This window comes from Microcaecilia unicolor, chromosome 2, assembly GCF_901765095.1.
Source record: "Microcaecilia unicolor chromosome 2, aMicUni1.1, whole genome shotgun sequence".
Lineage (NCBI taxonomy): Eukaryota > Metazoa > Chordata > Amphibia > Gymnophiona > Siphonopidae > Microcaecilia > Microcaecilia unicolor.
In genome coordinates this window covers 409452812-409478021 of record NC_044032.1, presented here as the reverse complement: position 1 = coordinate 409478021, position 25210 = coordinate 409452812, and the positions used below count along the sequence as shown (strand labels likewise).

The following is a 25210-nucleotide window of genomic DNA, read 5'->3' as shown; positions in this document are numbered from 1 at the left end:
GTTGAAACCTTAGTAGATTTGCTGATATTCTGCCTTCTTTGGCTCTCCTCATTCACTTATTATGTTTTTCCATGAGAGGCACTTTCTCTCCTTTGTTTCCTTTCAACAATAAATACATGGGAAACATATACCAGCTATATTATTATGACAGTTTTCTTGACTCCACTGTGACTTCACTGACCCTGAGTGAGAGAAGATTCCTGCTGCTAAATGATATTGTTGATTTGTTTCCCAGAGCTACTACATTATTAGTTTATAATGTTTAATTAGGCCATAGATTTTGTGTAGCCTATTAGCAGTAGATGGCTTCAGTGACCTGAGTAGTCTTGTAATTAACAACTTCTGCATTATCAGCTATACTATGGACTTGACATTGTGACACCATAAGAAACAGACAACTGATGCAGAATTGATGTTCACCCAAGTAGTTAAATACGTACTTCAAAATATTGCATCTAATACGATCTATAACTTATAATTAAAATGTCATTATGGAGGAGTAACTCCATCGGTGTTTTGCTGTAGTTCTTTTGCTATACAAATGTAAATGCCACTTTTGTGCCGTAATTGAGTGTGTTTTTTTTTTTTGCAAATTATCTACAGGAAAAACAATACCCCTATACCTAGAATTTTTAATCAAAACTTATATGTTATCATGACTCCAACTTTCAAAGGTTTTTACCCAGACATAAAGGCATGACTGAAAATCACTTTCCTCAAATGTAGCTAGAAGTATGTGCACATTCCGTCCTACATATACTTTGAGTAAAGGAAAAAAGAACCCTGCAATAAAACATATTATCAAGGCAAGAGTCCAATCTATCAGAGTTTGGGATTTGTATGCAGAGCTACAGACAGATTTAGGGGCATGTCGGCTCAAATAGCCTTTACATGGACCCCAGTAATTCTAGGGCTCAAAGATCAAGGTGTATATGCATTTGATGAAAATCTATATGTTTGTACCTCCTCCTAGATGTTAAGATATTGAAATTTTGGAAAAAATCTGTTGAAGAAGAAGGGAAGTATGATTATTTACCTAGAACTTGAACTAGACTTAAAAAGGTTCCAGTCTTACATAATTAAATCCTAAATTGTAGTTTTACATGGCATTTTCGCTCCCATGGCCAATTCCTTGTCATGTCAATACTTGCAAAGTTTGAGTCCATTGAATTGTATACATTATCCAAAAATTGTAAGCCACATTAATGTACACACGATCACCTGTAAAATTCAATCCCATCGAATTATATACATTATTTAAAATGTGTAAGTCACATTGAAACAACACTGGTTGGATAACGTGGGATATATGAACCAATAAATGGAAATGGAAACCAGGACCTGAATGTGTTCCAGTGATATGGCAATAAATCCCAGATTGAGACATTAACGTAGAGAAGTAGCCAAATAGTTCAGGCAGCAAGCTAAGAACCAGAGAAGCCAAGGTTCAAATATCACTGTAGCACCTTGTGATCTCGGGTAAGTCAATTAACCTTCCATTGTCTCAGGTAGAAACTTAGGAGCCCTTTTTCTAAGCTGTGGTAAAAAAAAGTTGCCATACCTGCTTATAATCGAACGAGAAAAACGCCCAAGTTCAGACCTAAATCGGGAGATGGACGTTTATCTCACAAAAACGAATAAAGCGGTATAATCGAAAGCCGATTTTGGACGTTTTCAACTGCACTCCGTCGTGGATGCGGACAAAGTTGATGGGGGCGTGTCAGAGGTGTGGCGAAGGCGGAACTGGGGCGTGGTTATCTGCCGAACAGAGATGGGCGCATTTCACCGATAATGGGAAAAAAGTATGCGTTTTTAGCTAGAATTTAGGACACTTTTCCTGGACCCTGTTTTTTCACGAATAAGGCCCCAAAAAGTGCCCTAAATGACCAGATGACCACTGGAGGGAATCGGGGATGACCTCCCCTGACTCCCCCAGTGGTCACTAACCCCCTCCCACCACAAAAAATGAAGTTTCACAACTTTTTATTTTCACCCTCAAATGTCATACCCAGCTCCCTGACAGCAGTATGCAGGTCACTGGAGCAGTTGTTAGGGGGTGCAGTGGACTTCAGGCAGGTGGACCCAGGCCCATCCCCCCTACCTGTTACAATTGTGCTGCTTAATGCTTATTAGTCGTCCAACCCCCCCAAACCCACTGTACCCACATGTAGGTGCCCCCCTTCACCCCTTAGGGCTATAGTAATGGTGTAGACTTGTGGGCAGTGGGTTTTGAGGGGGATTTGGGGGGCTCAACACACAAGGGAAGGGTGCTATGCACCTGGGAGCTCTTTTACCTTTTTTTTTGTTTTTGTAAAAGTGCCCCCTAGGGTGCCCGGTTGGTGTCCTGGCATGTGAGGGGGACCAGTGCACTACGAATCCTGGCCCCTCCCACGAACAAATGCCTTGGATTTATTCGTTTTTGAGCTGGGCGCTTTCATTTTCCATTATCGCTGAAAAACAAAAACGCCCAGCTCACACATTGTTGAATAAAACATGGACGTCTATTTTTTTCGAAAATACGGTTCGGTCCGCCCCTTCACGGACCCGTTCTCGGAGATAAACGCCCATGGAGATAGACGTTTTTGTTCAATTATGCCCCTCATAGCGTACCTTTTCGTGGGCCATTTCTTCACGCTATGGCCATTTTTACCACTGATTTTTTTTTCTTTTCCGTATTAATGGACACATACTAATTTTCCCATTAGCACATGGCCATTAGTGTGTGAGCCCTTTGTAGGTGGTAGGGACTCATGAGCTCAACCTGCATTAACTGATTTTTGTGCATCAATATCTATGTGCTAACTGATTAGCGCAGAACACACCCACTCTCTGCCCTAGACCTGTCTCCAGCAGTTGCAGGCGAACCTAACAAAGGCAAGAATGTGCATGTACGCATATTATTTTGCCTCTCTCCTTCACTTCCACAAATAGCAGGTACAAAGAACGGGGATGCTTTTTAGCATAATTATATAAAGAAGGTGCTAATATTTATGCACATAAGGGGCCGGAGTCAGTAAAGAGCACCAAAAATTAGGTGCTGTGAAAAAATTATGCTCAGTGTTATTCTATAAAGGGCACTTCAAGCTGAGCGATCTTTACAGAATACTGTTTAGCATGCACTCCTGCACCCAACTGTGGGCACAAGGACTTACACCAACAGAAACCTGATATAAATCCTGGTGTGTAACTTGGGCATGCTTCCCCCAAATTCTGTAATACTGCATAATTTTTGGAACACCCCTGACCCACCCATGCCTCTTCCATAATCATAACTCCTTTTGGGTTGCATGCAAGAGGATTTGGGTACAAATCCTTATAGAATTATGTGTGGCCAGATCAGAACGCAAGTCCAAATTAAAACCAATTAATATCAATTGATTGTTAATAGCCAATTATTGATTGTTAATGGTTCATTAACTAATTTATTTATGTGCAGATCTCAGGATCATGTGCTTTTGGTTGCTCAAATTTGAGTGACATTTATAGAATCTGGGGGGAAATGATTAGAATAATGGCATATGTCAGTGCTCACAAACCTGGTCCTGGAGGCACTCCAGCCAGTCAGGTTTTCAGGACACCCACAATGAATATTCATGAGAGAGATTTGCATGAAGTGCACAGGCACAGGCAGCTCCTTGTAACTCTGGGCAAGTCACTTAACCCTCCATTGCCCCATGTAAGCCGCATTGAGCCTGCCATGAGTGGGAAAGCGCGGGGTACAAATGTAACAAAACAAAAGTGGAGGCAGTGCATGCAAATCTCTCTCATGAATATTCATTGTGGGTATCCTGAAAACCTGACTGGCTGGAGTGCCTCCAGGACCAGGTTTGGGAACCACCGACATATATGCATATATCTGTGCATCTAGAATGTTGCCTATATACCAACCTTCTGCCTATGAATTATTCTGCAAATATGTGCAAATCTCACATTATGTATACTTGACAAATGGATGTGCATGTAGGCAGATTCTGGGTAGAACATGAGTGGCACAAACACACACACAAAACATATAGAATACTAAATATTATATTCATATCTCCACCATTTAGACCCAAGTATCGAGTCATTTATAGTACGAGCCATTTATACTACAGCTACACAAGAACTGTTCTTTTATATACTGAATAAAACTTTTTGTTGATCTCATTCATTTGTTGAGCGTTCTTCCACTTCCCACTTTTTTGTTCATTGTGCATTTATTTTGTGGACTTTTTTGTTCTGTTTTTGTGTGGTTCCTGTTTCTTTTAAAGCTTCTTCAAAACATTAACAAGTCTTTTGTTGTTTTGATTTGTTGTAGAGCCATTTCTGTGTCTGATATGTTTCTCATGTAATTTGAAATGATAACACAATTCAAAATCTTTTAGTGAAATGATAAATAGAAACAGAGAAAAATGAGAGCAGTTGAAGACCATATGGCCCATCCAGTCTGCCTTAGAGATTCTATGTACATAGCCTAAGCTATCTTGAATTAGATACATTCTTCATCTCTGTCATGAAATGCCTGTGATTACCCCATGGTCACTTAGGGGGTCTATCCCCAGCACAGCTTAGGTCCACCAACACTTGTCGCTCATGTTCTACACTAGCACCCTCCTCCCACCGACTGGGTCACAACTGCCAATGGGTGAGTCTCCTGCTCTCAAATCATCCCCAGTGATTTCTAGATTACTGGAGCCACACTCCCAGTGGTCCCACAGTTCCCAGAAAGCACTCATAGACCCAACACACAAACCACCAGGATTCTTTATCAGTCCAGACAAACAGATCAAACAAACAATTATATTTATTCTCATAAAAATATTGAACAGTGGAACAAAATAATGCAATTGGCAAACAATAAGAGGTAACTGAAATATGGATCAATCATAACACTAACTAAACACTTGCATACTTCCTAGAAAGTACCTGGGGAGATCAGGACATATATCTGTTCACAGAGCTTCAGCAAAAGAGATCTCTCTCTCCTTCTCCCAGACTGAAATTGAAGTAACAGCCAGCAACTGCTGGGTAATTTCAAAACTCCAGGCCAATCAGAGCCCAGAACAGTCAAGTTTCAAATAAAAACTGGCTACATCACTGCAAGACACTTCCTATTATCTATGTGCCAAATAAAAGAAAGAGAAGTCAGTCCTCTGTAACAGCTTTAAGCATAAACATGCACCATCTGCTCCTGAGCCAACTACAATCTAAAACTCAATTGAAAAGATGAGTATTGAGTGGTTGATTACTTTAATAAGTTTTTCAAAAGATTTCAAAGTGTTAAAAATAATTTTAATAGTTTAGGAAGGAGAAAGGGTTTGAACTGAAGAAGATGTGAGTATGTAAATCACTGTGCAAAACTCGAACAACACAGTGTTATTCTACTGAGGTTCATAAATAATTATACACACAATTGACTATTTGGATCTGGACAGCCAGGGTCCATTGAAGACTGTGCGTTACCTACTTGATTTATGTGTTATAAGTCCAGAGCTATATTTGTGATTGCTATAATTAAATATTTCTTCCAAAGTATACATATTGAGATCTTTAAGTCTGTCCCCATACAATTATGATGACGACCACTGACTATTTTAGTAACTGCTCTCTGGTCCGACACCATCCTGTTTATATCTTTATGAAGGTGCATATGTACAGAAAGAACAGGTGCTTATGTATATACTAGCCGTTAAGCCCGTTAAAACGGGCGCGTATTGCAAAGTTTTTTTTCCCAAGGCCCCCCTCCCGTTGCAGCTGCAAGGCCCCCTGCCATCCTCCTTCCCTGCCAGCTGCAAGGCCCCCTCTGTCCCTCCATCCCAGCTCCAAGGCTCCAGTCCTCCCCCCTTCCCAGCTGCAAGGCCCCCTGCCCGCCCTCCCTCCCAGTTCCAAGGCCCCAGGCCCTCCCCCCCAGCTCCCAAGGCCCCCTTCCCTCCCTCCCAGTTCCAAGGCCCCCTGCTCTCCCTCACAACTGTAAGGGGCCCCATTCCCTCCCTCCCAGTTCCAAGGCCCCTTGCCCCCCCCCGTGCCTTCTTCCCAGCCAGCTGGAAGGCCCCCTTCAGTCCAGCCCTCCCAGCTCCAAGGCCCCCCCCTCCTTCTGAGACCTCCCATGTCCCCTCCCCCCCCAAGGTAGCCGCTACCCCCCCCCACCCCGGAGTCGCCCCCTCCCCCCTTCACCCAGCCCGGGACCTCTCTTCGTTATTCAACTTACAGCAGCGCCAAAACAGCAGCAAGCTGCAGCTCCCGTTGGCCTTCCTTCACTGCCTGTGCCTCGCCCTCGTGTGACGTCACGTCGGCGAGGGCGGGGCACAGGCAGGGAAGGAAGGCCGACGGGAGCTGAAACTGAGCTGCTTGCTGCTGTTTCGGCGCTGCTGTAAGTTGAATAACGAAGAGAGGGCCCGGGCCGGGTGAAAGGGGGGTGGTGGCGACTCCGGGGGGGAGGGGGGCGGTAGCGGCTACCTTGGGGGGGGAGCGGTAGCGACGTCAGCGGTTCCCTCCCTCCCCTTCCGCGCAGTTTCCCTCTCTGTCCCGCCCCCTCCCCCGTCATCATGTCTTGACGCGGGGGCGGGACAGAGAGGGAAGTCTCTACTGCGCATTTGCAAGTGAGTACGGTCACTTGCCTTTTATATGTTTGATTATATAATGTACATGCTTAAATGCCAGTCTCACCTCCAGTATTCCTATTATCCACCTCAAGAGTACCTGCATGTAACAGGAGCTCTGTGTCTGTACACCTACTTTGTATGCATGTTTACCCCTGGACAATTTTTATGAGCCCAACTGAATGTGTAAAACACAGGTCTATATACTCAAGTCCCTTATAAATTTACTACTTACAATTTTACAGGTACAAAACTAAATAAAAAGCCATTATTGTAAATTCTATGGTACTGTAGGCACTGGAACAAGGACAAACAGGAAAGAGAATGGCCTCTGAAGTTTGTTTATCTTTTCATGCTTTTGTAATTCAAATAATTACAAATAAGAGGCCATTCTCTTTAACTGTATATTTGAAACTATTCTGTGCATAGATATCTATGGATGAATGGAACTGGGAGAGAAAAGTCTGTTAGTGAGTATGGCACAGCCAGAAATGGAAACCTAAAGACACCAAAAAGGAAAAGCTAACAGAAAGGTTTAAGCCTATATGCTACTGATTATGAACAAGTGTTCATCTGTTTCTGACTGGAAAGTTGAGCCTGAGGGAAATCCAGATCCACGCACCACTGTCTGGGAATCATTTTCTAAATATAAAATGTTAACTTTCATTTCTAAATAATCATTGCGCTGTAAACAGCTGTTCTCCACAGTTCCAGTCTCTGTGCCCCATTAATCTAGTCAAAGCCAAGCTGTCACACAGCATTTCTCATAACAACTGAGGCAAATGATAAATATATTCCGGATAACAGTGACATCCTGATACTAGTGCACATTTAGATATCTACGTGGTTAACAGGGTTAGAATTGTCTGCTTACATGTGTAAGCAGCTAATTTTTAAGTGGGCAGTTATCTGCACATTTTTCACCCAATGTAGCAAAATTAAGTTTTGTTAAATCTAGATAATGCTGGTGCTCTAGTGCCACCAGTAACACATATTTGAGATTGTCACACATAAATGGCAGTTCTATAACAGGGTCCCTACAATTAGGTAGATGGAGGGTGCACAATACGAGTCAACTTTCCTTTATAGAGTATCAATCTAACTGGGTATATGCATGCTTAACATTTAGGAGTGAGCAATTGCATCAGTCAGAGACCTGGTTTAAGTATTAGTGTTTAAGGGGGGTCTTTTACTAAAGCTTAGCTCGAGTTGTCTGCAGCAGGGCCCATAGGAATAAAATGGGCCCTGCTGCAGATAACTCGAGCTAAGCTTTAGTAAAAGACCCCCTAAGTGAGGCAAGTTTTACAGTATGTTGAGTACGTTTGAGCCACTCCCATGTCTAGCCCAAGCTCCGCCCATATGTACTCCCCCTTGCTAACACATATTATGTAAGTCAAACAGGTATTTACAGAATAGCACTTAGGTAGAATTTTGCCATTTATGCATAGATGGGAATACACATGCACATAAAGGCCATTATTCTAAACATGTATGCCAGTGGTTACCAAACCTGATCCTGGAGGCACCCCAGACAGTCAGGTTTTCAGGATATCCACAAAGAATATTCATGAGAAAGATTTGCATGCAGTGGAGGCAGTGCATGCAAATCTTTCTCATGAATATTAATTGTGGAAATCCTAAAAACCTGACTGGGAACCACTGATTTAAGCAATAGGGCTGAATTCACTAAATGTTGTCTAAGCAACCTATATAGAATAGCACTGACTGTGGATTCCTGCACCCAACTTTGGGCAAAAGGACTTATGCCTGCTTTTGGGGGGATCTTGTCAGGTACTTGTGACCTGGATTGGCCACTGTTCAGAACAGGAAACCGGGCTTGATGGACTATTGGTCTATTCCAGTATAGCAATGCTTATGGTTTTATGTTCTTTAAAGTAGGGCTATATCCAAAAACAGTTGGACATTTGGAGGGCCAACCCTAGTGCATATGAAAGGCCTAAATGTGGATGAAAAGATGTGGAAATAGTGGGTGTAGATATCTATGTACAGTGCACTCCATTTAAGTGCACGTCGGATAAGTGCATGCTCTGTTTAACATTTTTGGTGCCATTAATTTCTATGGGGACAAACTTTGGTTTAGCGCACCACTGATAAGTGCAAGATTCGCTTATATGCATGGTTTAAGTCCGCTCCTCTGCAGGAAAGACTCTCCATAAGTGTACGCACGGAATATGGAAGCTGATTGGTACGTGACAAAGGGGCAATAAATTTGAAATCTCATTGGTTAACTGCCACAGGCAGAATAAGCGAAAGAAAGTTGTTAGAGTGAACACTGGAGTCACCGTCATCATCGTGCAACTGCAAGACTTTAACACTGGCTGAACAAATAGAAGTTCTTAAAAAATTAGAAAACAAACAAAGTCAAGCATCTATTGCTAAATAATATGGTGTCAATCCCAGTCAAATTTCACACATCTTGAAGCAGAACGATCAGCTTTTGGAAGACTGGTAAAACAATACAAATCCACACAGGAAACGTAAACGGGCGGGAAAAGCTGAGGATGTAGAAGATGCTCTTTTTCAGTGGTTTTTTCAAGTCAGGAGCAGACAATTTCCTGTCAGTGGTCCACTGCTTATGGAGAAAGCTAACCAGCTAGCTGAAAGTCTTGGACTAACTGAATTCAAAGCCACAGCTGGATGGTTGGAAAGATGGAAGGAGAGGAACAACATAAAATTCAAGAAACAGCATGGTGAGAAACAAGACGCTGATGACTTTGGTGCTGAAAATTAGGTTGTTTCAGTTCTTCCTACCATCTTGAATGAGTTTGCACCTCATGACATTTTCAATGCTGATGAAAACGGTCTCTACTGGCGAGCGATTCCTGATGAAACACTTGCATTCAAACAAGCCGAAACTACAGGAAGTAAAACATCGAAGGACCGACTGATGATCCTCCTTTGCTGCAATATGGATGGGAGTGAGAAGTTGGAACCACTCGTCATTGGAAAGAGCAAACAGCCCCGTTGCTTCAAGAATGTTAAGCGACTGCCTGTGTCATACGAGACTAACGCAAATTCATGGATGACTGGGGAAATTTGGAAGCAGTGGCTAAAGAAGTTAATCACTAGAATGCGGGCACAAAAGCATCAGATTTTGTTGCTTCGTAATAATTGTGCTGCACACAGTGGTGATGTCAGGCTGTCTAATGTCACGGTGGTCTTCCTGCCACCAAACACTACCTCTCTGACCCAACCTATGGATCAGGGCATAGTAGACTATTTCAAAAAACATTCTCGGGCTCTTTTGCTATGTCGTCTGATTAGCCTTATGGATGACCAGACTGGCAAGGATAAATGTGCTGTTGAACTGGCTCGTAATCTATCACTGTTGGATTCCCTACATATGCAGAAAGAAGCCTGGAATCATGTTACACAGGCAACCATTGTGAACTGCTACAAGCGGGCAAGCTTTGTTAAGGATGTCAAGAGGGACGAAACAGATGCAGCTGTTGCAAATGCGTCAGATGAACAGGCTATTGACATCCCAGCCGGTGTTACTGAAGAGGAGTTTCATCACTACGTAGCTGTTGATTACGATCTACAAACAGCTGACGACAGCACTGATGTTGAGATATGAGCCTACACACAGGCAACGGCTGATGATGAAATAGATGATGAAATGAGCAGCGAGGCACAGGCTGATGAAATTGAACAACCTCCTTTCACTTTTGCAAGAGCGCTGTAGAGTCTCAACACTGTGCAGGCCTATCTGGAGGCCACTGGATGTCAGTGCTATGACAGTTTTTACTATCTGACAAAAGTAGTCTAAGGAACTCACAGACACAATAGTGTACAAAGGACTATGACTGATTACTTCAAGTAAGCCTAATGTCAGTTAACGGAGACTATATAACGTCAGTTAAAGGAGACTGTATACTGAACGTATAATAAACAGTACTGTACATATGTTTATCAGATGTCAAGCTTCTTTGGGTCACAACGGTTAAGTGCATGCTACGGTTAACTGTATGTATTTCTTTGGTCCCAGACCCTTGCACTTAAGCGGATTGCACTGTATATATCTATCTATATACAAAATGTGTATGAGTAGAACGTGTCTTTGCAGATGTGTGAAGTACGTATACAGGCATATATATGGTTGGGTGAGTAGGATGTTGCAAGGATAGTTGGAGTGTTCTGTGGATGTCTGTGCAAATGGTATATGTGGGAGACTATCAGGCTTATTTTTGAAAGACAAGGACAACTGTCCCGTCTGTGGCCGTGCCAACCCTCAGACTTACCCTGTTTCTGGGAGTCAGTGTCTGTGCTGGCTTCTGCTTGTCTCTGTGTCTGTGTTTGTCTTAGGTTCTCTCTGGCTCTGTGTGCTGATTGCCCTATTGAACCTCACCTGTGTGGGCTTTGCCTCTTCCAAGATGGCTGCCGCCTCCTCCTCTTTGCCAGTATCCAAGATGGCCCCCGTTGTTCCTTCCTATGGGCTGACTGCTCTGTGTGTCAAACCTCTGTTTGGTTGCAAGGTGATTGCTGCAGCTGTGGCTCTGGTGTTGGAGGGCTTTATTAATCACTTGAAGACTACAGTCCTGGCCTTTGCATCTCATCTAAAGGTCCTGGTGTATAGAGTGCTCTGTACACAGTTTCAGTGTTTGCTCTGTGTGAGTTTCTATGTTTGTTAGGCTAGCTAGCTTAGGCACTGTCTGGCTTGTAGCCTGTGTATAGCTTTGCTAGTGCTCTGTGTTTGTTTAGACTAGTTAGCTTAGGCACTGTCTGGCTTGTAGCCTGTGCTTAGCTCTGCTAGTTCTCTGTGTTTGTTTCCAGTGCATGACTAGCTAGCTTAGGCACCGTGTGGCTTGTAGCCTGTGCATAGCTCTGCTAGTTCTCTGTGTTTGTTTCCAGAGCATGACTAGCCAGCTTAGGCACCGTCTGGCTTGTAGCCTGTGCGTAGCTCTGCTAGTTCTCTGCGGTTGTTCCTAGGGTTAGACTAGCCGCCCTTGCTAGCCACTATCCCAAGACTGTGATTGTTCCTAGTGTAGACTAGCCAGCTTAGGCACCGTCTGGCTTGTAGCCTGTGCATAGCTCTGCTAGTTCTCTGTGTTTGTTTCCAGTGCATGACTAGTCAGCTTAGGCACCGTCTGGCTTGTAGCCTGTGCATAGCTCTGCTAGTTCTCTGCGTTTGTTCCTAGTGTTAGACTAGCCGCCCTTGCTAGCCACTATCCCACGACTGTGTTTGTTCCTAGTGTTAGACTAGCCGCCCTTGCTAGCCACTATCCCAAGACTGTGTTTATTCCTAGTGTTAGACTAGCCGCCCTTGCTAGCCACTATCCCAAGACTGTGTTTGTTCCTAGTGTTAGACTAGCCGCCCTTGCTAGCCACTATCCCAAGACTGTGTTGGTTCCTAGTGTTAGACTAGCCGCCCTTGCTAGCCACTATCCCAAGACTGTGATTGTTCCTAGTGTAGACTAGCCAGCTTAGGCACCGTCTGGCTTGTAGCCTGTGCATAGCTCTGCTAGTTCTCTGTGTTTGTTCCTAGTGTTAGACTAGCCGCCCTTGCTAGCCACTATCCCAAGACTGTGATTGTTCCTAGTGTAGACTAGCCAGCTTAGGCACCGTCTGGCTTGTAGCCTGTGCATAGCTCTGCTAGTTCTCTGTGTTTGTTCCTAGTGCAGACTAGCCAGCTTAGGCACCGTCTGGCTTGTAGCCTGTGCATAGCTTTGCTAGTTCCCTGGGTTTGTTCCTAATACTTGACTAGCCAGCTTAGGCACCGTGTGGCTTGTAGCCTGTGTAAAGCTTTGCTAGTGTCTGTGTTGTTTCCAGTGCATGACTTGTTAGCTTGGGCACAGCTTAGTTGTTAGCTGGTGTATAGCCTTCCAAGTCTCCTGAGTTTGCTCTGTGTATGTTCCTGTGTATGACTGGTTTGCCTAGGTATAGCGTTCCTATTAGCCTGGGTACAGTTTACTAGTCATTGTGTTGATTCCTGCCGACTGCCAGAGCCCGGACAGTCCCTGCTTGTCTGCCTTGCCTTCGCCTAGGTGCCAGGGGGCACTCCTGGATCTTCATTCCTGCTGTTCCTGTAAGTCCTACCGGCTGCCAGAACCTTAGGGCTCAACCCTCGGGGAAAGGCAGTCAAGTGTAGGTGAAGCCTAGGTCCAGGGTGTTCCAGTTCCGCGGGTTCCGCTCCAGTGTGTTCCAGTCCAGCGGGTTTCACTCCTGTATGTTCCAGTCCAGTGGGGCCACTCCAGTGTGTCCAGTCCAGCGGGCCCCACTCCAGTGCGCACCCGTCCGGTGCGTTCCAGTTCCGAGTGTTCCGGTGTAGCACTCCAGTCCGGAGTTCCGGTCCAGTCTTGTTTCCTCTCTACCTGGAAGGTGATTTTGCCTGCCACTGCCGCTCCACGGTAGTGGCCTATGGACTCACAAACCCCGGGCTCCCGGGGAAGAAGCCTGAAGGTATGCCAAGGTCCTCGAGAGCGCGGCAAGCGCGAGAGACGCGACAACAACCATCTTTCGACACAAATCGGAAGATGGGCATCCTTCTCCCAGGGTCGCCCAAATCGGCATAATCGAAAGCCGATTTTGGGTGTCCCCAACTGCTTTCCATCACGGGGACGACCAAAGTTCCAGGGGGCATGTCGGAAGCGTAGTGAAGGCGGGACTGGGGCGTGCTTAACACATGGGCGTCCTTGGCCGATAATGGAAAAAAAAAAGGGCGTCCCTGACGAACACTTGGCCGACTTTACTTTGTCTATATTTTCTTGCTACCCAGCCTCAAAAAGATGTGTGAACTGACCAGATGACCACTGGAGAGAATCAGGGATGACCTCCCCTTACTCCCCCAGTGGTCACTAACCCCATCCCACCCTAGAAAAACACGTTAAAAATATTTTTGCAAGCCTCTATGCCAGCCCCAAATTTCATACCCAGCTCCATGACAGCAGCCAGGTTTGAGATCACCAATTTTGTTTTTCCGCGATAATGGAAAAAACTGCCGGCGATCTCAAACCTGGCGAAATCCAAGGCATTTGGCCGTGGGAGGAGTCAGCATTTGTAGTGCAATGGTCCCCCTCACATGCCAGGACACCAACCGGGCACCCTAGGGGGCACTTCAAACATCTTTTATAAACAACCAAATTAGCTTCCCTTGTGTGCTGAGTCCCCCAAATCCCCCCCCCAACCCACTGCCCACAAGTGTGCACCATTACCCTAGCCCTAAGGGCTGAAGGAGGGCACCTAAATGTGGGTACAGTGGGTTTTGGGGGGTTTGGGAGGGCTCAACATTACCCACCACAAGTGGAACAGGTAGGGAGGGATGGGCCTGGCTCTGCCTTTCTGCAGTCCACTGCAACCAACAACAACTGTTCCAGGGACCTGCATACTGTTGTCAGGGTGCTGGGTATGACATTTGAGGCTGGCATACAGGCTGGCAAAAAAGGTTTGTATTTTAATAATTTTAGTGTGGGAGGGGGTTGGCGACCACTGGGGGAGTAAGGGGAGGTCATCCCCCATTCCCTCTGGTGGTCATCTGGTCAGTTGGGGCACCTTTTTGAGGCTTGGTCATGAAAATAAAAGGACCAAGTAAACCCGGCGAAATACTGCTTATCGCCGGGTTTTATTTTTCCATTATCCGCGAAAGCCGGCCATCTGGTAGCCACGCCCAAGCCTGCCCATGTCCCGCCTTCGCTTCACCGCCAACACGCCCCTTTGAACTTTCGCCGGCGAGGCGAAGGGAAAGCGGCGAAGCTATCACAAATGTAGCTTTCGATTATACGCTTTTCGGCGCTTTTGCGAAATCGCCGGCCATATCCCGATTTGTGTCTGGAAATAGCCAGCGATTACTTTCGATTATAAGCTGGATAGCTATAATTCGGGTTCTTTTTTCCCCACATGCGTCACCTTGCACTTGAAGTATCTACTGCTGCTTATGAGCTGCTAAAACCTGAATCCTTGCAGCCTAGCCTCAAATCCACCTCCTGCAGCACTACCTGGGGCTTGGGGTCACCTGCTGTTCATGAGACATTGAGTAGTAATACCTAGATCTTAATCTGCAGTCCACTTCGTGCAGCAAGACCTCATCAACAGCCACAGGAGCTCAAATCCATATGACCTGCTTTGTGACAGTTTTCTCAGAGGCACTGGATCCTGCCCACAAACAGCGTGACTTAACCTGCTGAACCCCCAAATAGACACCAAACAGGATGCTGGGCTTGATGGACCTTTGGTCTGTCCCAGTATGGCAATACTTATGTAGGCAGCATCCAGGTGTTTATAGAGTTGTCCTCCCTAAGCTTTGTTAATACACATAAACTAGATTTAATGTATTATACCAGCTCTTTTACAGGACATTGACACTTGAGAAAGTGTTACTGCACTCTATCACATTATTTTCATAGGAAATACAGAATAGCAGCAGGCTACCTTTCATAGATAAGGTCAGCACATAATCATCATCTCTGGAATAATGCTAATACTGCCTTGTTCGCTCTCCTAAGAGGTACTATATTATATCTCAAGATCATAAGGACAGGATACAGGTGAAGAAGATCCACCTCTTCAGACTATTTATACAGTATGTCATGTCAAAAGTATATGAGGCAGTTGACAGAGCCCCTTCACCTTCCTTCATTCTGCTTCTGGGTTCACGTCTACCCTCTAGATCAGATACTCTCAGTCATCTCCAAGATACAAAGGCTTTCTCATCCAAAGAAAAATCACTTTCCCTTACAATTCACTCCCCTATTTTATTCATACATCTTGGCTTACCTGTTCTCTCTCATTGACCCACTTATCGTTCTCGCTTGCCCTTCCTGAGTCTAACATTTTTTTTTTTTTGCATCTTCTGTAGATATTTGTGTACCAACAGAAAGGATTCATGAGTGTTCAAAAGACCAGTGTTTTCTGCTAAAATGGTTTGGTGTATTTTATACTTCAGTAGCTTTGCTACAGGAGTCTGCTATTTTTTATATCTTTTTTCTTTTCTTTTTTGTTTTGAAATTTCCAATGAGACAAAACTGAAGAAAAATTGTCTTACTGAAAAGACAATATAATTATAGAACCTTCAGGTAACCAGAGAGAAAAGTAATGGAAAACGTAATAAATGCATAATTAATGTGCTTATATAAGGATCCCAAAACAGAATAATTAATGTAAGATGGGTTTAGGAAATACAAATATAAAAATCAGATAACAATGTGGTTAGCAATCATTTACTGGGTAGCAGAAGAGAGGGTTCCAAGTACATGAGCAAAAACAGGGTTGATTTAATAAGGACTTTCAGTTGTTCCAATCTTGAAGGCCCATTTGTGCTTTTTTTTTTCTTGTTGGCAATCATTTACTGAAATGACAAAAAAACTTGAACTACCATTCAAGCAGAACAGAGGAAGTATCCAAGTTAAGCAAATGAGCCGGTGTGGTCCAGCATCTGTATTGTCCTCCCTCCCCTGTGTGCAGTCCAGAATTTCTCCCCTCCCCATGCTTGTGCCAGCATCCTTTCTTCCCTCACCCCCCCCCCCCCCCCCACTCCCATTTGCTGTCCTGTGCATAGTCTAGCATCTCTCACCCTCACCCTCCCCATGATTCGGCATTTCCCCTCTTGTCCCCCTGCCCATTTGCAGTTTTGCATTATCTCTTTCTCTCAACCCCCCACCCCTCCATCCCTATCTACCTTAGCATTTCAGCTTGTCTTCTCATTTTCTGGTGGTGATGGTTCCCAGTATTGGCAGCAGCAATCAGCATAAGCAACCTGCAACTTGCTCTGGAACTTTCCCTCTGAGCCATTCCACCCCTGCAGAAACTGGAAATGTGTCAGAGGGAGAAGGACTGGCTAGATGAAAGGCTCCGGAACAGGCCGTAGGCAGCATATGAAGATTGCTGCAGCTATTGGCAAACTTCGCTTCAGCGAAGACAATATTAGAGAGAAATTTTAACATAAACAGGGGAAGGGGGTGAGGGGATGGGGAGGAATTGAGAGAAAAAGTGAGATGAACTGCACAGGCAGAAGGAGAGTGATAGTGGCTTCTGGGTGTAGAGAAATAGCAACAATGGTTAAAGTCAGTAGAGGCAGTGGCTAACAGAAATCCAAGGGGGTGGGGGAATGCTCCCTTTTGCCCCCCCCCCCTCTCCTACACTCATGGTTCTATAGCTGGACAAATGCTGAGGCCACTGCAAATGTTTTGTGGGTTTCTGCTAGTTACAAAAAAGAATGGAAAGAGTGTTGTTTGATTATCCTTCTATTGAGGCCCATGTGTTCATTAGTTGCAGAAAATAAACATAAATAAATAAATAAATAATCATAGTATCTTGAAATAATCCCCTACCAGTATAACTATTTGTGCAAGCCATATTAATCAACAAATTACCTAGAGCTGCTTATATTGTAGAAGATACTGTGCACATGTGCAGATAACCCCAAACATTAATTCATTAAATATTGTGTCACTGTAATTACTTGCATGGATCATGTGAGACTCGTGAGACCTGGAAGTAAGCCTCTTTGATTTTTGTTCCCGATGTGATTGAGTGGTATGTTATGCTCAATTGACTTCATATCCTTTGAGAGCTATTAAGCACTTTGCAATAGTTCCATTTTAGATAAAGGATTTGTCTGAGACCACATAAGGAGGTTTTGAGACACTTTTTAAAACTACGTAAGCAATTACAGTGGTTTCAAAGTTGCTTGTTCAAGGTATAATATTGAATGCAATACGTTTGGACTTTGTGAACAAAGGATCCAATAAGCAGATTTTGCACAAACAGTACCATGAACTGTTAAGTAGCTTGACACATCCAATGATCACCCCTATATACAAACACACCTGTTGCCCTAAGATACTGCCTCATGACCACCATCCCCTTTTATCCCCAGAGACACACACATACAATGTCCTAGACCTCACTATAGCCTATACCAGAACCAGCAGCAATGGAGTGCAGTGTTGGCCAGAGACCAAATATCTGCTACAATCAGATATACATGTCAGGAACAAGCAGAATTAAAGACAGGCACTTAGGAGCTAATTCTATAAAGTGGGCAGAATACTGGTATAGGCACATATATGTGTGCAAAGATGTGTGTAATAAATATACATATGTTCATGGACTCTATCTTCTGAAACTTCTGGATGGAAAAAAATCTCACAGAAGTTATACAAAGAAAAATATTTGCGCAAACCACTATGGATCTGTTGCCAAATTCTTTAATGCAAATTTTATTTGGCAAAATGAGTAAACCATTAATCTGTACAAACATTTTGTTTTTACGTTACTAATATGAAACTGCTGAAGCTCAAAGGATGGTCTTTGTGTGTGTTTGTGTGTTTGGGGGGGGGGGGGGAGGCGCTCTGTGGGAAGGTGGTGGTATGTGCAGCAGTGCCAAGGGTGATATGGGAGGAGCATGTCTATGCTTGCATGTCAAGGGGCAGAATGAGTATGGAAGGGTGGTGTGAAGGAATGATGAGTGTGTATGTCTGGAGGCAGGACATGTATTTATGGGGGAGGAGAAGTTTAGCTGTATGTTGGGAGGGAAGTATGTATGGGTGTTGGGGTAGGACATAAATTCTGTGGGAAGCAGCATTGTGTCTATATAGGTTGCCCAACATTGTGTACGGAGCCTAGATGCACACATTTGTCAATTGGGTGGAAGAGTGGCCTAGTGATTAGAGCACTGGTCTTAAAATCCAGAGGTGGCTGGTTCAAATCCCACTGCTGCTCCTTCTGATATTGGGAAAGTCACTTAACCCTCCATTGCCTCAGGTACAAACTTAGATTGTGAGCCCTCCTGGGACAGAGAAACATCCAGTGTACCTGAATGTAACTCACCTTGAGCTACTACTGAAAAAGGTGTGAGCAAAATGGAAATAAAAAAAAACAAACTACTGATTACTGAAGTTAATTGGCATTAATTTGGATTTACACATCCATCTGCCTACGTACTATTCTATAATGCACATGTTATAGAATACCAGGGTTACACGCTCAACTTGCATGCAAGAATTTATTCCAAGTTTCAGATGGCTAAAGTCTTCATGCCCAAAGTTAGGCACAGAAATACGCTCTAAGTGCTATTTTATAAAGGGTGGTGAGCCCAGATCACTTGTTATAGAATAGCACTTAGCGCAAATTGTTCCCGGCGCTAGATTTGAGTGCTATTTACTGAACTGGCCCTATGTGTCTAGTGACAAAGATGGTGTATTTTTGGGGAGTGAGATGTTATATATGTGGGAATGGGGTGTATGGCCTACTGCATATGGCAGAGGAGCTGGAAACTGTGTGGGGCATGTGTGTTTCTGAAAGGTACAAGTTATGTGAGTGGGGCAAAGGATGGGGTGTGTGAATGAAGGCAGTAGGGTGTATTGAGCTAGAGGTATGGGGGTATATATTAGTGGGGGCAGGATATTTGGGAGGCAGAGACTTTGTGTTTGGATGGGGATGGGATATGTGTGTGTTTAGGATGCAGTGCATATATGTGACAGTAATGTTGTGTGTGTGTGTGTGTGTGTGTGTGTGTGTGTGTGTGTGTGTGTGTGTGTGTGTGTGTGTGTGTGTATTTAGTGGTGGGAGGAGGAGGTGTGTGTCTGGGTACAAATAGGGGTGGGTAGGGGTATGTGTTTGAGAACAAAAGGTGTATTTATGAGGGGTGCAAGGAATGTATTGGTGTCAGAGGCAGGATATGTGTGTTGTGTGTTTGTGCATCTGGGTGATGTGTAAGTGTGTGTGAGGAGGTAGCAGCGTGTGTGCCTGGTGACAGGTATGTTGTGGGGAAGAGTAGGTATGTGAGTGATGGTGATTTGTGGTGCAAGATGTATAGCGTGTGAGGAACAATGTGTGGAATAGGTATACCTGGGGAGTGTAGGATTTGTTGCACACCCTGCAGTATGGATGAACAATGTGATATTTTTCTACTGTCCATTTTGCAGGGATTGAAATTCCTGGACAAAAGTTTAGATTACTTCTAATTTGTAAAGGCAAACTGAATTAATGAGGGAAGAGGGTGTCTTTTTGCTTTTTATTTGCTCAACAATTAACTCTGGCCCTCCATAACAGTTGCACTGCTTTCCTGTGGCATTTTGCTCTGTGCTAATTCCTTTCAGGATTCACTAGACTTCAGCTTCCAAATACTGCAGTTTAGTGAAACCTATAATGGTGCAGAGAACATATTCCCAGCCACGCAATGCATGTTCTGGGTATGAAACATTTGCCAGTTCCTCTACTAGACTGGCCAAAGGCATAGTTCTGTGATGACACGTAATATCCTTTAGGGGGTCTTTTACTAAGGCACGGTGGCGTTTTTAGCATGCGCTAAAAATAGGCATGCGCTAAACGCTAAAGACGCCAATGTATTCCTATGGAAGTCTTTAGCGTTTAGCGTGTGTCCATTTTTAACGTGCACTGAAAATGCCAGTGTACCTTAGTAAAACACCCCTTTAGCCTCTCAGTCTAGATCTTGGTATGCTTCAGAAATTTGCTACTTTTCTTTAGGTTTACATGATAATATTAGCAGTAGGTAACTGCAAGTGAGGCTTTAGGTGCATTTCAGAAATTAGAAGTGTAATAGCTTGTTTGGGGTCAGCAGTGATTGTAAAGAAGTAGAATGTTTATACTGCATTTATTCTTGTGGCACTTCGTCTGTTAGCATAATGGAGGGTCTGGCGTGAAGAGCCCTATTTACTGTATGGGGCAGTGGAAAGAGGAGGCATATGATCTTTGCAGAGGAAGTAATATATTTCTTGTCATCAAAAGCCAATATTATAGAGTGACAACATTCTGCGAGGTTTATTGTTTGTACAATGGTTTGATTGCATTACTCCTGAAGCAGTATTGCTCTCATAAAGTCAGTCAGGAAGCAATAAGACAAGCTGCTGCAGTTGTATTGCGTATCCCCCTTTAATAGGATCTACATTCGAAATGTGTTCAATCTTTTCATTTAAATGCCATCACAATTTACATGAGCTTCCAAGAGAAGCATAGCATTTCCCAGCCCTCAGTAGAGAACAGAAATAGTGGAATGGAATGGAATAGAAAAATACATGCTTTCTTCTCCCAAAGGATAGTGTTTATTTTCCTTTCGTTAACACACGTACACAAAAAAAAGAGAAGACACCAACTCATTAGCTGTCATCTGCATTTCCAGACAAAGAAAAATTAACTGACTGAAAATGCAATAATAACTGGGCATCAAGTCTCTTTGTAACATCTTGCTTCATGGTTTTATATATATTGAACCTTTTTTTTTTGTTTCCCCAAGCAATGTAATGAAATGAAGAGCATGATTAAAGCTCAATATACAAACCAAGAGCACCAACATCCCTACTATCGTTTTATTTTTTTATTTATAAACCATAAAATAAACAGACATACAGAACACAACAGAACTAAGCTATACACAAGAATCCACTGGAATTTTTTTGACATTAAACTACACAACGCCTTTTTACAGCAGCAACTAACTTGTATTTGTGTACAAGACACATAAATTTCCACCACATATCAATGTTAATTGTGTTTTATGTTTCTAACTGTTTATAGTCAGCCCACTATTCAAAAAAGACTATATATTTAGCAGTAGCCACTAAGGGGACAATTCTATATCAGGATGCCTCCAGTTAGACACCTAGAGGGTGTGCGATAGGAACCTGTGATGGACTGTGTGGAATAAACCTGGCTCCCCTTAAGTACACTTTCTTACAGGGACACCTTATTTACTATATTCTATATATACTATACTGCTTAGCTAGTGGGGGTGTGGTCCAGACAGGGGAAAGAGTGACAGTAACATGGCAGGGAGACCCAGAGCAAGATGGAACAGCCCTTCAGAGAAGACCTCTATAAGTTAAGAACAAGGAACCAGAAAAGTATGCAAGGTAGAAAAGTTTTCAGTTGAACATTGTAACTTGCTGACCTTGTGGTTTAACAGAAAACCAAACCCTTCTTTGGATGTTAAATGCTGATCTTAACTTGGCACTCCCGCGTACATGCTAATTGTATCCTGGCAGGAACCACTCCCTTTGAAATGGAATAGGTTACAAAATTATTGTGTTTGTTCCTGAGTTACTAAGCTTGATATAACAACAGGTTTGGGCATATAATTGATGCACAATCCAACATAGAGCTTTTGGTCTACTTTACACTGTGGCTTAGTTGTGTCTGTAGAGGGTCTGTGTCTCTTGCCCATTCACACTATCACAGAGACAATTCTATAAAGAAAAGAAGGTCCATAATTTCCTTTGTAGAATGCTAGCATAACTGGGTATTAATGTGCACTCACACTTATGGAGCTGGTGTAAGTATGAACACCTTAATGTGGCAGGTGCATGCGTAACTTACAGTATTTTGTAAGTTACAAGCATTAAGTGAAAGCCCTGTCTACGACTCACCCATGCTCCACCCCTTTGTATGACCTCACTTGTAAATATGTGCTAGGTCAGTTAAGTTGGTATTTACAAAATGTAAGTATTTAAACATGTATGCACTTGTAAATGTAAGAGTCTAGATTATAGAACTGTCCCATACACATATAAATCCTCTATACAGGACTTTTCAGTAGAACTTTAGATAGTGCGGCTGAAAATTCTTGCACCCCTGATACTATCCATACATTACTGAGAAAGCAACAAGGCAAATGGCCCACAAGATAAGATATGAAGAAAGAAGAGAAGCAGACTTTATTGCTACTTCTGGCTCCCAGGTTTAAACTAGCTCACCCAACATGGCCATATTTTACCAAAATGGCTGCCTCAGGGCTGGATAGATACTGTATATATGTGCTAGTATTAGTTAAAAAACAAACAAACTTAAGTTCAAACTATAAGGGGACAATTATTAAAAATTAAAAAAAAATGAAAACATATACATAGCCAACCTATATGAGTGTCCGCTTCTCTTCGTTCTTCACTAGCTATACATTGCCAGGGTGGAGTGAGAGTGGAATTTGGGCATTTCACCTAAGTGCAGGATAGCCAGTGATCTTCAATCTCTATCCATGCAACTATATTGATAAAGTTCAGCCTGCAAAAATGGTAACCACGGCATTTGAATATTGAGTCTAATAAGATTAAATGTTACCGATAGTAATAAGTCTAATACATAAACCTCATCTTGGGTTGCTAGGGTCTCTTGCAGCTTTAAGGCTTTCCACACTCCCTGCACTACTGAGATAGACATGGAGAAAGCCACTGAATTTTGCTACTATTTGGGATTCTGTCAGGTACTTGTGATCTGGATTGGCCACTGCTGGAAGCAGGATATTGGGCTAGATGGACCACTGGTCTGACCCAGTATGGCTGTTCTTATGTTCTAATAATGCAAAACAATAAACAAACCAGAACAAGGTAAACACAATACTGAAAAAAAAGATCTGCATCCATGATTACATCCAAAACTCTGAAAAGAAAGGGCCATTTTAAGAGACCTGCTAAAGAAAACCGAAAACAACTACCATACATATTGACTGGCAAACAGTAAATACACTGAACATGTCAGGCTTTCATTTTTATGACCCATTATAACTGTTTCTTTAACATGGGTCAATATGTGACCTGCAATGTATTACACTTACCTGGCAAGCAGGTCACAGCTCCAACAACTGAGGTGCAACTCTTATTAACCGGATAAACTGAAAAAGGTCGAAGAGGTCTTGAAGTTTATTGCAGATCAATTAAATGGCATATTGAGCCACGAGCCTCACCTGACATTTGAAATGACATAAAAAGCAATGTCTTACCTTAAATGGAAATGGATTTTCAGCAATTGGACTCATGGGGAGTGAAGCTGTGCTACTGGCTGGACTCATGTCTGCACTCTGTAAAACAGAATATAGAAATTATGTTGTTTTGAAGTCCCCTACAGTAACACAGCCTTCTATCATTCATCTACACGCATACAGATAGTAAACCACAAGCCAGACTTTCTTCAAACAGGTGCATAGGAACGCTTTTATATCTATATATTATATTTCTGTGTACAAAAGAATATTTGGGGGTGATTTTGTCTGATGACCTTAAGTTTCCAAACAGGTAGAAAAAGTGACGGTCATTTCCAGAAGGATACTTGTGTGCATAAGGAGAAGGATGACCAGCACCAACAAAGAGGTGACAGTGCCCTTGTGTAAGTCTCTGGTGAGGCCCCATTTAGAGTACTGTGTGCAATTCTGGACACTGCACCTACAGAAAGATATAAACAGGATGGAGTCGGTCCAGAGGGGGGCTACAAAATTGGTAAGTGGTCTTGGACATAAGACATATAGGGACAGGCTTATAAACTTCAACATGTATATGCTGGAAGAGAGAAGGGAGAGGGGAGATATAATAGAGATGTTTAAATATCTCAGGGGCATTAATGTACAGGAAGTGAGCCTTTTTCAAATGAAGGAAAACTCTGAAATGAGGGGGCATACGATGAAGTTAAGAGGAAATAGGCTTAGGAGGAATCTAAGAAATATTCATTCATGGAAAGGGTGGTGGAAGTGTGGAATGGCCTCCCGGTGGGGGTTGTGGAGATAAGGAGCGTGTCAGAATTTAAGAAAGCATGGGACAAGCACATGGGATCCCTTAGAAAAAGGAAGAGTTAGTGGTTACGGAGGATGGGCAGTCTGGATGGGCCATTTGGCCTTTATCTGCCATCATGTTTTTCTGTTTCTATTTCCCAAATGTAAGTTAACAAAACAAATTGAAAAACAGTGTAGAATAGTAACATACGTACACTTTTAAAATGTATTTTTAATACTTAAAACTTTCAGGTGTCAGTGCAGGTCTCCATTAATGGTTCAGCGCATGTGCCTAAATTCACACCGTTTCAATGTTACCTTGGCAACTAGGACACTTCCAAATACTCCCTGTACTTCCCATCAGCCTCTGGGGCAAAATTATTTGTAAATGCGCCATAGGCACATGCCTCGCGCATGTGCAATTGTGCACAACCCCCAATTTTGGCGATATTCATTTTTTATTAATTAGACCCTTCTTTGGGTCCCAATAAGTCCCCTTTTTAAATTTTTAATAATATAGTGGTGGCACAGTGTTCCCCGATGGTCCAGAACAACTCCGGAGCCATCAGACAGAAACGGGGCACTAGACATGTGCTGTGGACGTCACTGATGACGTCCGTGCATCTCCCAACGTCATGCCCTCATCATTAGCATTCCCCGGGCTCCTGCAGGTCTCGGGGAGCCTGGGGCTTTTCCTATTGCCTACCCCGGCTTCCCTTCTCATCAGATGCGTGATCCCACGACAGACATGCCCGGACACGCCCACAACCTCCCGGAGCCCCTCCTGCAGCTCCCAGGGGTCAGGTAATCAATAAAAAATATTTTTTTATTCATACTGGTTACAATAGTTATACCCCTTTTTCCAAGATGGTGGCTACCACTGGATGCACTGTGTCACTTCCTGTTTCCACGACTGGCTGCCATCTTGGATGGGGTCACATAATGCACAGCTTCACTTTTTTTTTTTCACAGGAAAGAAAATAGGCATTTTTGACCCCAGACTCATCAACCCAATTCTGTCTGCAGTCTCTCTCAACCCCCCCCCCCCCCCCCATTTTCCCCTTCCAAGCCATCCTACATAGAAAGAACTAGTGGGAATCCACTGTGCTGTTCCTCCCTGCTTTTCAAGAGATCGTAACAGTCCTGCTTTTTCAAGAGATCGTAACAGTTCAGTGTGAGCTGT

The 25210-nt window shown here is 43.4% G+C and overlaps 1 protein-coding gene across 2 annotated transcripts in view; it reads right to left on the bottom strand.

Annotated features, from left to right (window-relative positions):
• The window catches only part of CCSER1 (coiled-coil serine rich protein 1), a 918294-nt gene that overhangs the window by 216086 nt on the left and 676998 nt on the right, over positions 1–25210 (bottom strand). For both annotated transcript variants that reach the window (XM_030190693.1, XM_030190692.1), the window contains one exon: positions 23266–23343. In XM_030190693.1, the coding sequence (XP_030046553.1) occupies positions 23266–23343 (78 nt within the window). The remainder of the gene's footprint in view (positions 1–23265; positions 23344–25210) is intronic.